General features: G+C 48.7%; 1 protein-coding gene across 2 annotated transcripts in view; it reads left to right on the top strand.

Moving 5' to 3' along the window:
• Positions 1 to 379: 379 nt before the first annotated feature.
• Positions 380 to 14,759, top strand: part of LOC141161804 (protein mono-ADP-ribosyltransferase PARP15-like) — a 103,516-nt gene continuing 89,136 nt past the window's right edge. Inside the window, exons 1-2 of one of the 2 annotated variants that reach the window (XM_073647212.1) lie at positions 380 to 548; positions 11,032 to 11,170. In XM_073647212.1, coding sequence (XP_073503313.1) covers positions 11,116 to 11,170 — 55 coding nt within the window. In that variant the 5' untranslated portion in view covers positions 380 to 548; positions 11,032 to 11,115. Of the gene's footprint in view, positions 549 to 11,031; positions 11,171 to 14,759 lie in introns of those variants that run through there. The other variant, XM_073647211.1, reaches the window with a different exon arrangement.

The following is a 14,759-nucleotide window of genomic DNA, read 5'->3' as shown; positions in this document are numbered from 1 at the left end:
TTAGACCCTCAAAAGTGCCATCAATTTCTATTCTTGAAAAATCAATTGAATGACTTTAGTGTAATTTTTTTAACTTTAGTTTTAGGTGAATATTGCTCAGAAGAAAAGAGATAAGGGTAACAGACCCAGTCATCACAATGAGCTCACTGACAAATTTCTGTGTTAACTCATTCTAAATTCTTCTATGTACTGTGACACGTAGAGGCTGAAGAAGCACAAAAGTCCATAAATGTTGTCATTTTTTACTTTAAGTGAAGACTTCCTTTACGAAGGTTTATTTTTTTAGTAGATCAATCTTCTAATGAGAGAGGATCGACAGTAAAGCGAAACTAAAACAATTTCAACGAGGCAAGAAAACAAGTCAGCGAATCCAGGACATTCCTTTTTACTTGTACCACCCTGCTCAAAGCCCTCAGGAAAGTTTACAGCTCAGCATAATTCTGCTACAGGTCCGTTCCTAGCGTAGTGAAAGCAACAAAAAAATAATTTAATGCTGTTTGGTTTATAGATTTGCCGAATGGATTAGAAGGTGCTCCCTCTTCTCTCAGGTCAGTAATCGACGGGTGCTACTCTTGTTTGGTCAATGTATGTTGGTGTTGTGTGAGCACCAGATGGCGGCATATACAATGGAAGGTACTGCTGCTTAGACACTCTATACTATACTCTATATTAATGTACAATGTACGTTCACTGCAAAAAAAAAGTATTTTTTTGCAGTGAATGTTGTTGGCAAAAGTTTACTGGGTGTTATTTAGTCAGCTGTATGGAGATGTCACCTGGCCTATATACGGCACTATTTGTGCACCATATGGTAAGATTTTCTCTAATAACAACCTCCTAAAGGTTAGATGGAGATTCAGTAGAAGACTGTATGATAGTCGACTCAGATATAGTAAAGACATAAGGTTGTGCCTTAGTGCTGCTTGGTAAAGGAGGTGCCCCTACTATCCCCAGTGGATGTCAGTTTCCCCTTTTCTTGGTTTAGGGTTTTCTATCACTCTATCCCCATCTCTTGTGGATGTCAGTTTCCCATGTTCTTGGTTTAGGGTTTTCTATCACTCTATCCCCATCTCTTGTGGATGCCAGTTTCCCATGTTCTTGGTTTAGGGTTCTCTATCACTCTATCCCTATCTCTTGTGGATTGCCAGTTTCCCATTTTCTTGGTTTAGGGTTTTCTATCACCCTATCCCTAGTGGATGCCAGTTTCCCATTTTCTTGGTTTAGATTTTTCTATCACTCTATCCCTATCCCTTGTGGTTGCCAGTTTCTCCTTTTCTTGGTTTAGGTTTTTCTATCTTGCTATCCCTATTCTTTGTGGATGCCAGTTTCCCTTTTTCTTGGTTTAGGGTTTTCTATCACTCTATCCCTATCCCTTGAGGATGCCAGTTCCACCTTTTTTTGGTTTAGGGTTTTGCTATCACCCTATCCCTATCCCTTGTGGATGTCAGTTTCCACTTTTCTTGGTTTAGGGTTTTGCTATCACCCTATCCCTATCCCTTGTGGATGTCAGTTTCCCCTTTTCTTGGTTTAGGGTTTTCTATCACTCTGTCCCTATCTCTTGTGGATTGCCAGTTTCCCATTTTCTTGGTTTAGGGTTTTCTATCCCTCTATCCCTATCCCTAGTGGATTGCCAGTTTTCCATTTTCTTGGTTTAGGGTTTTCTATCCCTATCTCTTGTGGATTGCTAGTTTCCCATTTTCTTGGTTTAGGGTTTTCTATCACCCTATCCCTTGTGGATTGCCAGTTTCCCATTTTCTTGGTTTAGGGTTTTCTATCACCCTATCCCTTGTGGATTGCCAGTTTCCCATTTTCTTGGTTTAGGATTTTCTATAACTCTATCCCTATCCCTTGTGGATTGCCAGTTTCCCATTTTCTTGGTTTGGGGTTTTCTATCACCCTATCCCTTGTGGATTGCCAGTTTCCCATTTTCTTGGTTTAGGGTTTTTTATCACTCTATCCCTATCCCTTGTGGATTGCCAGTTTCCACTTTTCTTGGTTTAGGGTTTTCTATCATCGTGAGCGTGGCCACCACTGAACAATTAATCCCAAGACCAGAGGAGCCTTATGCCATTGTCAACCCTGGCTGAGCCTAAGGCCTCATCCATCCAGATGTCTGTTTTTCCCATATGTCTTCTATTTTAGTGTATGGTGCTGTTCACATGTCTGAGTTTTTTTCCGAAAAAAAGTCTGGTAGACATGTTTGCTTTTGATCCAAAACACCCTTAGCATCTTAACATGGCGTCTTATAGATGCCAGCGTTCCTGCTAAGCTTCACTGTGTTTTTCCTGATGAGTCTTCAATGCATTTTGTATTGTTTTTTGCAGCATCTTTTTAGAAAATTCCATGTACAAAAAAAAGTCTGAATGATGTTAAGGGGTTATCTGGGACCTTTTAAATTTTTTACATGTGCCTAACTACCTGCTTGTTGTGTCCGGTGCCGATCTTTGCTGGCACTGAGCTGTTCCTGACCTCTCCTGCTGGTGATTCAGCACATCCACAGAGCAGCGGCTTCTCTTTTGCTCTGCTCTGTTGATAGGATATGACTGGCGACGTCATGTTGATTGACAGTGTTAGTACACAAATCTACTTTTGCTTCTATGTAATATTAATTTGGCTAGCTTGTTTAATGAATGATGATACCTTTTTCTGCAAATTGTGAATCAAGTGTAATAGCACTAGTCATTAGCAATCCTTCACAGGGGTGGCCTACCGGAGGATTCCCCTGTTCTCCTGCTGGCCAGTCCGAGCCTGGTTGGCGTCTATAAAATGTGGTAGCGTACAGTCTACAAGGACCTTGAGTAACACAGAGTTTTTCCTTGCAAAGTGTTTGTGGGAGACAGGCTATGACGTGGGACTGTTCTTCTGAGACCCAAATCAGTATCGTAGGTTGTCACATTTACAGTCAAATTGCTGCATGAATTCCTCCTTTTAAGAATCACACTGCTGAGGCTTCCACAACTACATAAATTTGGTAGTAGGGGACACTACTGGTACTGGGAAACTGCAATCTGATTGTACCTATATATTGTTGCATCAAAAAACCTAGAAATGAACATTACATCTATGAACATTACATCTAAAGTATATGAAGATGAAAAAGTAAAATAATAAGGATTCTTCAGTGCCGAGAGTTCACAACGACCTAAAAATTTGTGATAGTCACCTGGACAGGTGCGGTGCAATTCTCAGAAGGAAGTAGACATGTTATATTTTTCTAATCTGAGAGAACGCTTCGAAGGACCCGCCCTGATTTGAACCACAGAAATTTTCTCCTTTGCGAGATAACTTTTTCGCATGGTTAAATGTCATGGACAAAACAGGTGTTATGGGTACCACATTGTTGTATGTAAAATTACAAGTATGGGGGAGAACAAATGCATACAGATTTTATTCTGTTTTATTATTGCAGAAAATATGATTATTGCTCTTCACTGGGCAAAACTTTTGAAGTGTTTATCAGATTCTAATTCAGATATAATAACTCATCAATGCGATGGTCAAGAAAAGTATCTAACAACTGCGGACCTCAGTGAGTGTCGTGGTATTGCCATTTTTTTTCTTCTTTACCGTTTTTAGATCTTTATTAGAGATGAACACATTTTAAAATTTTTAGTTCAAATTCCCCAGCTTTTGACAATTTTTTTTTTAAAAAATTGATTTGCGTCAAATTGAAAGTACTCTGAAGCTTCCAGTTGCCCTGAAATGATGTGTATAATACTATTCTCTTTTCCTCACACCCTAATCTTCTTCACTGCCGTGCTGTCACACACACTATATGTACAGGGTCTTCAGTGTTTTATGACTTTCCCTTATTTCTATGACACATCTGTGATGTCTTTGTGGCGCCCCTGAGGGTTCGACCGCAACAGGGATGCTGCACTTCTCTAATGGAGTGTAGTGTTCCTCCTCTGAGGTAAGATCAGTGTGATAGTCGTGACCCAACCTTTGCATCCAACACCACATTTCTCCACCAGAGGGGGCTAGAAGGCACTAGGTGCTGCCCTCCTGGTTACAGGGAGACTGGGGAACCAAGAGAGAGGGGAACCAGTTAGTGGGTGTGGGTGGAGGACTTACAAGTTAGTTACACTTTAAATTTGATATTTAATAAAAAGCCATCTTGGGTCTTGGTTCTTTGATCATTCTTTAATCGCTCTTTGACTGTCTTTATGCTGTCAATTGCTGAGTGTACTGTGATCTCCCACCCTAACGCGGATCCTGTGTGGGCCCTCATCGGATGGAGACACAGCCCTCGTGCCCCGGCCTTGGGACGAGGGGTAGGTTGTAGACAAGGGATGTCTCGACCCGGTCAAGGACCAGGACCAAGAAGGCCCGGAGCTTAAGAGTGTGGCTCCATAGCAAATGGATCCCGGGGAGGAAGCAGACAGAGCGGTGTACTCCACCTGTCCTCACCACCTGATATATTCAGAGGGAGTCCGGCTGCAAGAGGGGTACCGGCCCCCGACACTGCTATTCCATGTCCTGGTCGGGAAAGCCCGGTAGGCCCAGTCCCGATTGAACGCTGGACTTACTCGGAGGTTGTCGGACCCCGTCACTGGTGACCGCAGGACTCCGCGGGGAGCAGGGAGTCACCTTCCCTCTGCCAACTCTAAAGTGAGTAAAGCCTTGGAAGTTCACCCCTATGGCCTCCGGACTGTTTATTCTGCGCCACACCACGTGACGCGGCACCCTTACTCCTCTACTACTACCCCCATCCTCCTCTCCCTCTGCCCTGAGGCCCTGCTCCGCCTGTGGGGAGTAGTAATAACTATGGCTGCCCTAACACCAGGCCTCAGTGGACTGCAGCAGCGCTGGTGGCATTCACCAGGTGTCACAGGTGGCGTAGTCGTAAATCAGCCACTCAACCCGGATAAGCCCACACCATCTCTTTTAATGTAACGGCCCTGAGCACGGGTCGGGTCCGGGCCATGGCTGCACCCCATCTCTCCATCACAGGACCCGACTCCGAGTCCCCCATCTCCCAGGGTAAAGAAAAGGGCTTTCGAGTAGAGGCGTCCCAACCTGGTGTAGTCGGAAGGATCGCGTGCCCGCAGCAAAGGAAGGAATTACCCATTGCTACCGGGTACTGTGTGCCTTACACCTTGAACTGTCGTTTTTACACTTAAAATGACGCCCGCCCAAGAAGAACAGGCACCATAATGTTGTGAAAAGCCAAAAATGTGGACTGCCCCTTCCATCCGAGACTGTCCGCGGGGTAATGCCCGTCAAACCGGATGGGCTGAACGAAGGCGGGCCTGTCAGCTTGCCGCCCAGGAACCGCCCCGAAAGAGGAGGAAGAGAAAAGTAACAAGGTGCGGCCATTGCAGTCGGAGGTTGGCATTCTTCAGAGGCAGACATGGACGCTTTTGGAGGGCAACCTACCGAGCCTTCTGAACCCGGTTCAGGCCCTTCACCCGGCAGGGAGCGAGGCAGTGTTCTCACAGCGGGAGATTTTGAATTTCTCCGGCAGGAAGCCCCGGGTCCCTTGAGAAGACAGAGAGAGGCCCAGGAGGCGGCGACAGCTGCGTGGCGGGAAGAGATGTTGCTACGTATCCGGGCCCGCCGCCAACGAGTTGAAGTCCCAGGACAAGGAGACGCGGTGATAGAGGTCGTGAGCAGCCCAGCAGCGGGTGAGTGTGCTACCCCTGCCCCAGCTGCAGAGCCTACCGTCCCTATCCTGGACCTCATGGCCGAGTACCTAATACCCGACTCGGACACCTGGGAGCAGGTCTTGGCTCCGGAGCTGCAAGCGGCAGCTATAGGTGGGGACCTGCGATGCCGCCCTACTCCCAAATCCGAAGCGCCTTAAGCTGCAGAGGTATCCACCGGCTCCAACCCGGACTGGTCCGCGCTTGCAGAGGACCCACAGCAGCCCCTAATGACACCGCTACCCGCACCAACAGTCACCTGGCCGGAGGCTGAGGAGTGGGCCTGGGACAATCAGGGCGGGGACCTGATGGGCTTCCCCCGGGAGACCCGGGCTGAAGCGCAGAGGAGGAGTCAGCAGTGCAGTGAGCAGATACTCCAACTCGTTTGGGAGCAACGCCAAAGGGAGCTCCACTGCGAGTGCCTCGAGGTACGGGCCAAAGCTGATAAATCCCGGGCCCGACAGGAAGAGGCAACCCGTCCCAGTCCCCGTGTGGAAGGGCAAGTCGTACGCTTCCACCATGAGGCGGGGTGGGGGTTCATCAGGAGTCCCCAGTACCAGGATGACGTCTTTGTCAACCGGCGGGACGTCGAGCCGCGTCTAAAGAAGGGACACCCTGGCCGGAACCTCTTCCCGGGCGATGTAGTGACTTACTCTCGCCACCAAGGGGTGCGGGGATGGTACGCCCTGGATGTCCACAAGGTGTCCGGGAGCGACGCCCCCTCGCGCTCAGCCTCAGGGGACCGGTCAACCTCCGTCGGGAGGAACGAGCCTTTTCCCAGGAGGGAACCCGAGATCTAAGCAGCCCCGGCGGTTGTAACTTGTTTATAGTTAAGGTGTTGACGTTTATATTTTGATTTATTACCCCAGTTTCTAGAGACATGTGTCCTTGCGGACTTGCAGCAGACAGACTCCTTTCTTTTATATAGTTTGCATCTTTTTAGGTGCTCCATATTGGTTTTATACAAAAAACGCGGACATTTCAACCTCACGACCTCAGAAGGAAAACCTGTCAGGGCGGCTCTCTGGGAGGTCCAACTCGGGATCTTCATGCCCTGCAGCCACTTCAGGGCCCACGTTGAGGGTTTGGGACAGGTCCCTCTGAACTGACTCTGCGTCTTTGCACCTTTACCCGTCTGTTTGCACAAAATGTCTCTGGAAAATGCTAGCACTTTTATAATTTTATACTTTTGTATTTTTGTACTGTATAACCTGTGTTGCAACGTTTAAGAAGATGTGCCTCCCATAGAGGGAAGATGGTTTTGTTATATAAAAAGAAAATTTCCTCGGTGTTACTCTTTTGCAGCCCGCGGATGTGCTGTTTTTCACCAGGGGGGAATGTGGCGCCCCTGAAGGTTCGACCGCCACAGGGATGCTGCACTTCTCTAATGGAGTGTAGTGTTCCTCCTCTGAGGTAAGATCAGTGTGATAGTCGTGACCCAACCTTTGCATCCAACACCACATTTCTCCACCAGAGGGGGCTAGAAGGCACTAGGTGCTGCCCTCCTGGTTACACGGAGACTGGGGAACCAAGAGAGAGGGGAACCAGTTAGTGGGTGAGGGTGGAGGACTTACAAGTTAGTTACACTTTAAATTTGATATTTAATACAAAGCCATCTTGGGTCTTGGTTCTTTGATCGTTCTTTGATCGCTCTTTGACTGTCTTTATGCTGTCAACTGCTGAGTGTACTGTTATTTCCCACCCTAACGCGGATCCTGTGTGGGCCCGCATCGGATGTAGACACAGCCCTCGTGCCCCGGCCTTTGGACGAGGGGTAGGTTGTAGACAAGGGATGTCTCGACTCGGTCAAGGACCAGGACCAAGAAGGCCCGGATCTTAAGAGTGTGGCTCCATAGCAAATGGATCCTGGGGAGGATGCAGACGGAGCAGTGTACTCCACCTGTCCTCACCACCTGATATATTCAGAGGGAGTCCGGCTGCAAGAGGGGTACCGGCCCCTGACACCCGACCTTGCTACTCCATGTCCTGGTCGGGAAAGCCTGGTAGGCCCTGAGGATCCCACCGGGTATCGGACGGAGCGGAGTTGCCACCCATGCCCTTGTTCTGAGAGGAGCTCAGAGGGAGACCAGGCCTATTCGCACACACACGGACAGGAAAGGATTCAGTCTGTAGTTCAGGAACACTCTGGTGTAGGGTCCCGATTGAACGCTGGACTTACTTGGAGGTTGTCGGACCCCCGTCACTGGTGACAGCAGGACTCCGCGGAGAGCAGGGAGTCGCCTTCCTTCTGCCATCTCTAAAGTGAGTAAAGCCTTGGAAGTTCACCCCTATGGCCTCCGGACTGTTTATTCTGCGCCACACCGCGCGATGCGGCGCCCGTACTCCTCTACTACTACCCCCATCCTCCTCTCTCTCTGCCCTGAGGCCCTGCTCCACCTGTGGGGAGTAGTAATAACTATGGCTGCCCTAACACCAGGCCTCAGTGGACTGCAGCAGCACTGGTGGCATTCACCAGGTGCCACAGGTGGCGTAGTTGTAAATCAGCCACTCAACCCGGATAAGCCCACACCATCTCTTTTAATGTGACGGCCCTGAGCACGGGTCGGGTCCGGGCCACAGCTGCACCCCATCTCTCCATCACAGGACCCGACTCCGAGTCCCCCATCTCCCAGGGTAAAGAAAAGGGCTTTCGAGTAGAGGCGTCACATCTTCAATTTATCCAGATTCTCCGCAAAACAGATGCTGCATTCCATGCCTTGACTAAACTCAAAGCAAAGCCACAAAAAGAAAAATTAAAAATTCCCCCAAGATTCAAGAAAAAAACATAGCAAAAAAGGCAAGAGTGTTTACATGCCAGATCGCAGAACCAATGCACCATCAGGATGCAGCAAACCCATATAATAAAGATGGCTGCAACACAGGTGCAAAATACTGATGTGACAATCACTCAGAACCTACCATTTCATGGAGGGGGTGATTGCTTAGCATTAAAATTGCACACAAATAGGCTTGTCTAGGGCGCTGTTCACACCTGGGTAGTGCACAGTATCCGGCTTACAGCCTATTAGTTACGCCCATACTATTAGATTAGGTGGGCTGCTCGGGCTATCTAAGTGAACCCCATGAGAACAGAGACCTTGCGAATTTTGGCCAAAATATCAACTAATACCTCATATATTATATATATCTATGTATTTTTTGCACTTTTTTATTCCAGGGTGCAGCCGGGTCCATTAGTGCTGGCATTGTAAACTAGGATCTCTGCTCTCATAGGGTGCACTTAGTATGGGCGTCACTAATAGGCTGCAAGCCGGATGCTGTGCACTACCCAGGTGTGAACAGCACCCTATATTAGCCTTTTTGTGTGCAATTTTAATACTAAGCAATCATCCCCTCCATGAAATGGTAGGTTCTGAGTGATTGTCTCATCAGTATTTTGCATCTGTGTTGCATCTTTACTGTATGGGTTTTCTGCATCCTGAGTGCATTAGTTCTGAGATCTGGCAGGTAAACTCTTGCCTTTTTTGCTGTTTTTTTTTTTATTCCCTGCCTTGGCTTTTATATAGGATGCTATAGTCTTTCCTGATTGGCCGTGCATATGATGTGATAGCTGAAAGGCATTGGGATGAAGCCTGCCCATCTGTGCCCAAGGTCATATAAACCTTTTCTGGCCGATGCAATCCTCTGCAATGTGTAAATTGGCGGCATCCAATTTAGACAATTCGCGTGAATCAAACCCTCAAATAATTCAAATCAATTTGTTCATCTCTAACATATATATATATATATATATATATATATATATATATATATGTATATTATAGTAAATGTCTCACAAATAAAAGAAATAGGGTCTCTTTTTAAAGGCATTATGGACCAATGGTATATTTCTTATAGGAGCAGAATATAAAGCTTTTATGGGACCTGTGGTGTTGGCGGGTACAACAGTGAACTGCTTCCCTTGCTTTCTCAGCAATGATCACGTTGCTAAACAGGTTAAAGTTCCTGGTTGGATTTTTCTACAATCGCAGATGTTATGATGGCCATGCACCCTAGATAGGCGTTAGCCGAATATTAGTTCTGCCGGCAGCTAACTCTCTCGATTCCCCCATGCACATAAATGCTCAACCAGAATTCATGTGTTTTCTACTATAAGAACGGAGCAATCTGTCATCAAACTCATCTGGCAGCAGCTCATCTGCCCGGAGAACAAAAGGATCGGGCACTTGAATTCAAACTGCAAGATCCTAATTTCCCTTGACATCATCCATTTGAGGAGAGTCGAGAGACCCCCATACACATATACATGGCTGGATGGTCGAATATTAGGACAACTATTAGGGTACGTTCCCAAGATGAGTGTTTGTTCAGGCGTTCAAGCATAGGGAATACAGTAAAGACACAAATTCTGTGCCTATGTGATGACCACCAGGATTCTTTACAAAATAAACATCCATCTGTTATGCAAAACTAAACAACCGTAATTCGAATATTATGAAAAAATATAAAACTTTGCAAGAAGTACAGGGATCGGTCTGCAGAGGACTGGGGTAGCGTTATTTTCTCTGATGAAGCCCCCTACAGACTGTTTGGAACAACTGGAAGAATGAAGAAAAGGTGAGCACTACCACAAGTTCTGTGTCTGCCAACAGTAAAACGTCCTGAGACCGTTCATGTCTGGGGGCTTGTCATGCATAGAGGGGGCTCTCTCACAATTTTGCCTAAGAACATGGCCATGAATAAAGAATGGGATCTAAACCTCCTCCAAGAGAAACTACTCCCAAACATCGAGGAGAAATTTGGTGTTGAACCATGATTTTACCAGCATGATGGAGACCTTATCACAAGGCGAAAGTGATAACTAAGTAGCAAGTGGACAAACTTACAAAGTGATCTTATTTCAGTGCAGTAAAACTATAGGGTAGAAAGGGTCAATATTGACCCTTTAATGAACCGTACCATATGACTTAGGAAAAAATCCAAACTAGAATCTAAATTTGCAGACACGTGTTTCGGAGTGTTTGTCCCTCCTCAGTGCAAAACATGAGGTCTTATTTGGCTGTATGAGAGGCTTCTGACTTGGGTCTAAGGGCTAACGTCTAAATTTGTGTAGTGTGACAAGCCTGACATTTCCAGGGTAAGGAGACTTATAGGCCATACAATGCTCTCTGGAAAATTAAATATGCAAATTGCCTCTTCAAACTGGAGAAAAAAATCATTAAAAAATAAAAAGAAACAGAAAGTAGAGATTTTTCTGTTTCATTATAAACTAGGAGGAGTAGACTAAAAGTAATTTGTGATTAGAAAATAGGCACTACTTGGGATTACGGTTCATCTTCTTTCACTTAATTTTCTTTCTTTTTTTTTTTTTTTTGCTATTTGAATCTGCTTACATGTTGCTTTTGATTTTTTTTTTCTGCTAAAGGAAGTAAGTAAGAGGAAGTGAAAATGGAAACCTTCCTAAAGGATCTCTTTCATCTGTAATCGTCATGTGACCCCCATATTCAACATGTTTCATACAGAGAGAAAAACATCCAGCTCCGAGGTTTTGTTGAATTCTCAAGGTAAATTTACGTTACTCATATTTGTATAATCTATAAGTGATGTTTGGTGTTTTAGTGGATTTATTACAGCATGAATACTTACATAACACTCCTCGACTCTGTTGCAATATCTGTAACAGAGACAGCCCCTACCGTGTGCCATTTCTAATGCAGGTGTCTTAGTGTGTTTGCTTACTAGTCACCGAAGGTCCGGTGCCTAGGGCGGCGGGTTGCAGGGGGCGGCGGCTGGGACAAAATTAAATTAATTTTTTCACAGACGGTGCGCTGTGGTTTTGATCCGGCGCCGCCTCTCTTCTTACAATCAACCTCCTCTTTCCCTGCTTCATATGTATGACGTGTCCTATGTCATCCACACGGTGTCCCCCATTGCACTCCCGCACAGGCGCATTTCCCTCTGTCCAGTTGAGGGCAGAGCAAAGTTCGATATTGCGCATGTGCCAGCTTTACCTACAGGTCATCAGTGCTCTTTTGCCTTTCCTGGCTCATGCACACTACAGTACATTGCTCTGCCCTCGGCATGGCAGAGAGAAGTGCGCCAGCACAGGAGTGAGATTGGAAGACACCGTGATGATGATATGGATGTGTCAACCATATGAAGCAGGGAAGGAGGAAGGTGATTGTCAGAAGAGAGGAGGAGCTGGATCAAGACCAGAGACGCCCATCGGACTGGACTGTGCTGTCTGTGGGTATGATAAAAACTCTTTTCTGTGCCTTGTATAGGGAATTGGGGGACATACCGACAGCCTATCAGAATGCTGTAACAGAGGGTTTATAGGTGGGGAAGAGGGCTAGCTTTAGGCTTTGCCGTAGGACGTGGTTAAACATAGCAACATAATGCAGATGAATGGAGTCACATTGGGACCCCCTATCCTAGTCGCAAAAAGTTTTCTGCAACTTGCTCATCGTGACATTCTAAGGGTTGCAAAGCGACTCCATTTGTGGCACCCCAGGGGTCTGGTTTCCCACAGTAATGTAATGTTATGTCTGAGAGCAGGTGGGAGGTCCCTTGGTCAGGAATCCTATGCATGCCACACCTCCTGCCCAGTCCTGGGAGGGGAAGAACTTCCCCTGTATAAACCCGGGGCTGAGGCAGGGTTAGAGGGAGAGAAGAGAAGCAGCATAGGAAGAAACAGCAGAAGCTCAGTGGGAGCAATACTACTACGAGTCAGGGGCTGACAGCTGCAGAGCTCGCCCTGACTGAGAAGCTTTCTTACCGGACCCGGCGTCCGAGGCTGTGGGGACTAACTCTTACCCAGCAGCAGAAGCCGACCGCCAGGGGATTTCAGAAACCCGAAGGCACGGTCACACGCGTGGGACCAGCACCGCCATCGTGGAGCGGAAGCCATAGAAGGCCCCGAGTCACCGGCCATACGGGTGAGCACCACACGGTACACTCAGGGACGTGGGCTACTTATATCCGCTTCTAGCAAGGTAGCCAGAAGAGTACAGTCAGTTTGGGAGGCCTACAACTCCGCCTGGCCAGGGGAGATCCCATCTGCTCAAGGACTGACCAGGCCCCGTTCGCTAGCAAGTACTCCGGGAGGGTCTATCGTTGTTACCAGTAAAGACCCTGAATTACACTGCACCGTCTCTGAGTGGTTCCTGCTACCCCCATCTTCCATGTCGGCTGCCCTGAGGCCATACCCCTCCCGTTGGGGGTTATACTATCACGCTGCACAATTCTACACCGGCCTCAGCGGTCTGCCCTGCAGCGGCAGCTCCATAGCTGCAAATCAACGGGTGGCGTAGTCGACACTCAAATAACATCTGTCAAGACTGCCACACACTGAGTTTGACTCCCTGGGCACGGACCGGGTCCCCGCCACTCGGAGACTACAACCCTCATCTGATCCGGTTCCGGGTAAGCCCCGTGCGCGAGACGCTGCGCGACACAGCAGGCCCAGGGGCGCGTCAACTTTGGCGTAGTCGGCAGGATTCCGTGCCCGCAACCACCGGGTACTGCGTGCCTGAAAAAGAGACTTTTAAAACTTACCATCCGTGAAGTTTTCCCGCCATCGGTGAAGATTCCCGCCATCCGGCGCCATTTTCAGCCTTCTTCCCGCCATCTGTGAAGATTCCCGCCATCCGGCGCCATCTTCAGCCTTCTTCCCGCCATCCGTGGAGTTTTCCCGCCGTTGGACACCATCTTGAGAACGCCGCGCGGGAAGAAGAGGGGCGTGGACTCCGAAAAGCCCGCGAGAACTGAAGCCCCGCCTCACGTCCGGACGTTGCGTAAGGTCCTGGAAGGAGCCCAGCAGACGCCGACGTCACCGGAGCGCGACGGAAGGTCCTCAACCCTGACGATCCACTGCGGAGCCGCGGCCTACGGAAGAGGATCATCGCAAGGTAGGCCACGGTCCACTAGGGGGGAGAAGGATGTCGGATACGGAGGAGAGCTTCACCGCTTCAACCCCCGCCAGCGCCACCGCTGTCGCGGTCATGCCTTTCACCATGCCCTATATCCCGGGGGCAGCCTGGCTACCCCAGTACTCAGGGGAGTCACATACCCTGCAGGACTTTAGAGAAAGGCTGGATAGCCTCTTCCAGGTGTACCCCCTCACAGAGGAGCAAAAAGTGAGCATCCTGGGGGCCCAATTAACCGGAGCAGCCCGAAGGGAGGTAAAGTCCTGGCCACCTGGGGGGAGGACTGTCGCAGGGATACTAACCCGGCTGAGGGACACCTTTGATACCCGCACCTCAGCCGAGATCAAGCTTAGATTCTACGGGTGCAAACAGCGGGCCCATGAGAGTATAAGGGACTATGCCCTGAATCTACAAGAGGCCCTGAGAGCCGTTAAGCAGACCGACCCTGACGGCGTGGGAGACGAGGACAGGCTGTTGACTGAACAATTTATAGAGGGTTTATATTGCAATGCCCACCGAACCCAGTTGCGGGCAATGGCCCTACAGGACCCTCATCTGGGATTTGCACAGTTCAAGGACAGAGCCATCCGGGTGCTCCGAGAACCGGCACCGGATGGCGTTGTGACCCACAGGCGCCCAGCTATCACTTACCACCAGGAGGCGGCGCCCTTGTCGGCAGGGCCTGTAGGGGCTGATGCGCAGGCTTTGAACAATGACCCGGCTCCAGACCTGCACCATCAGGTCCAAGAGCTAGCTAAAAGCGTTGCTGCGTTAACCCGAACTGTGCAGTCTTTACAGGCTTCCACTCCAGGGAAGATCCAGCTGGCATCCGGACCGGAGAACATCCCGTGGCGTCGACCAAGGAGGACCCCACCGGCCAGAGGAAGACCCAGTGACCGGTACAACGAGGACGGACGACCCATCTGCCGCCGCTGCAATCAACCCGGACATATGGCAAGGTACTGTCCTTTAAACTGGCACAACCTGGGGGTAGAGGGCCAACCCCCAGGAAAAAGATCACCAGGCCCATCGAACTGGCGCGACAAATATGTCGGAGGACGTCCAGTCTTGCCTGTGGTACTGGATGGCATCCCTATGAGTGCCCTACTGGACACCGGGTCACAGGTCACCACCATCCCGTACGTGCTCTTCAAGCAGTACTGGAATGACTCGGATATAACCCGCTACCCTGACGACGACTTGAGTATCATCGCCAGCAATGGTC

Source organism: Phyllobates terribilis, unplaced genomic scaffold (genome assembly GCF_046119375.1).
Source record: "Phyllobates terribilis strain yellow unplaced genomic scaffold, ASM4611937v1 Scaffold_9__5_contigs__length_417890890, whole genome shotgun sequence".
Lineage (NCBI taxonomy): Eukaryota > Metazoa > Chordata > Amphibia > Anura > Dendrobatidae > Phyllobates > Phyllobates terribilis.
This window is presented reverse-complemented; position numbering and strand designations above follow the sequence as displayed.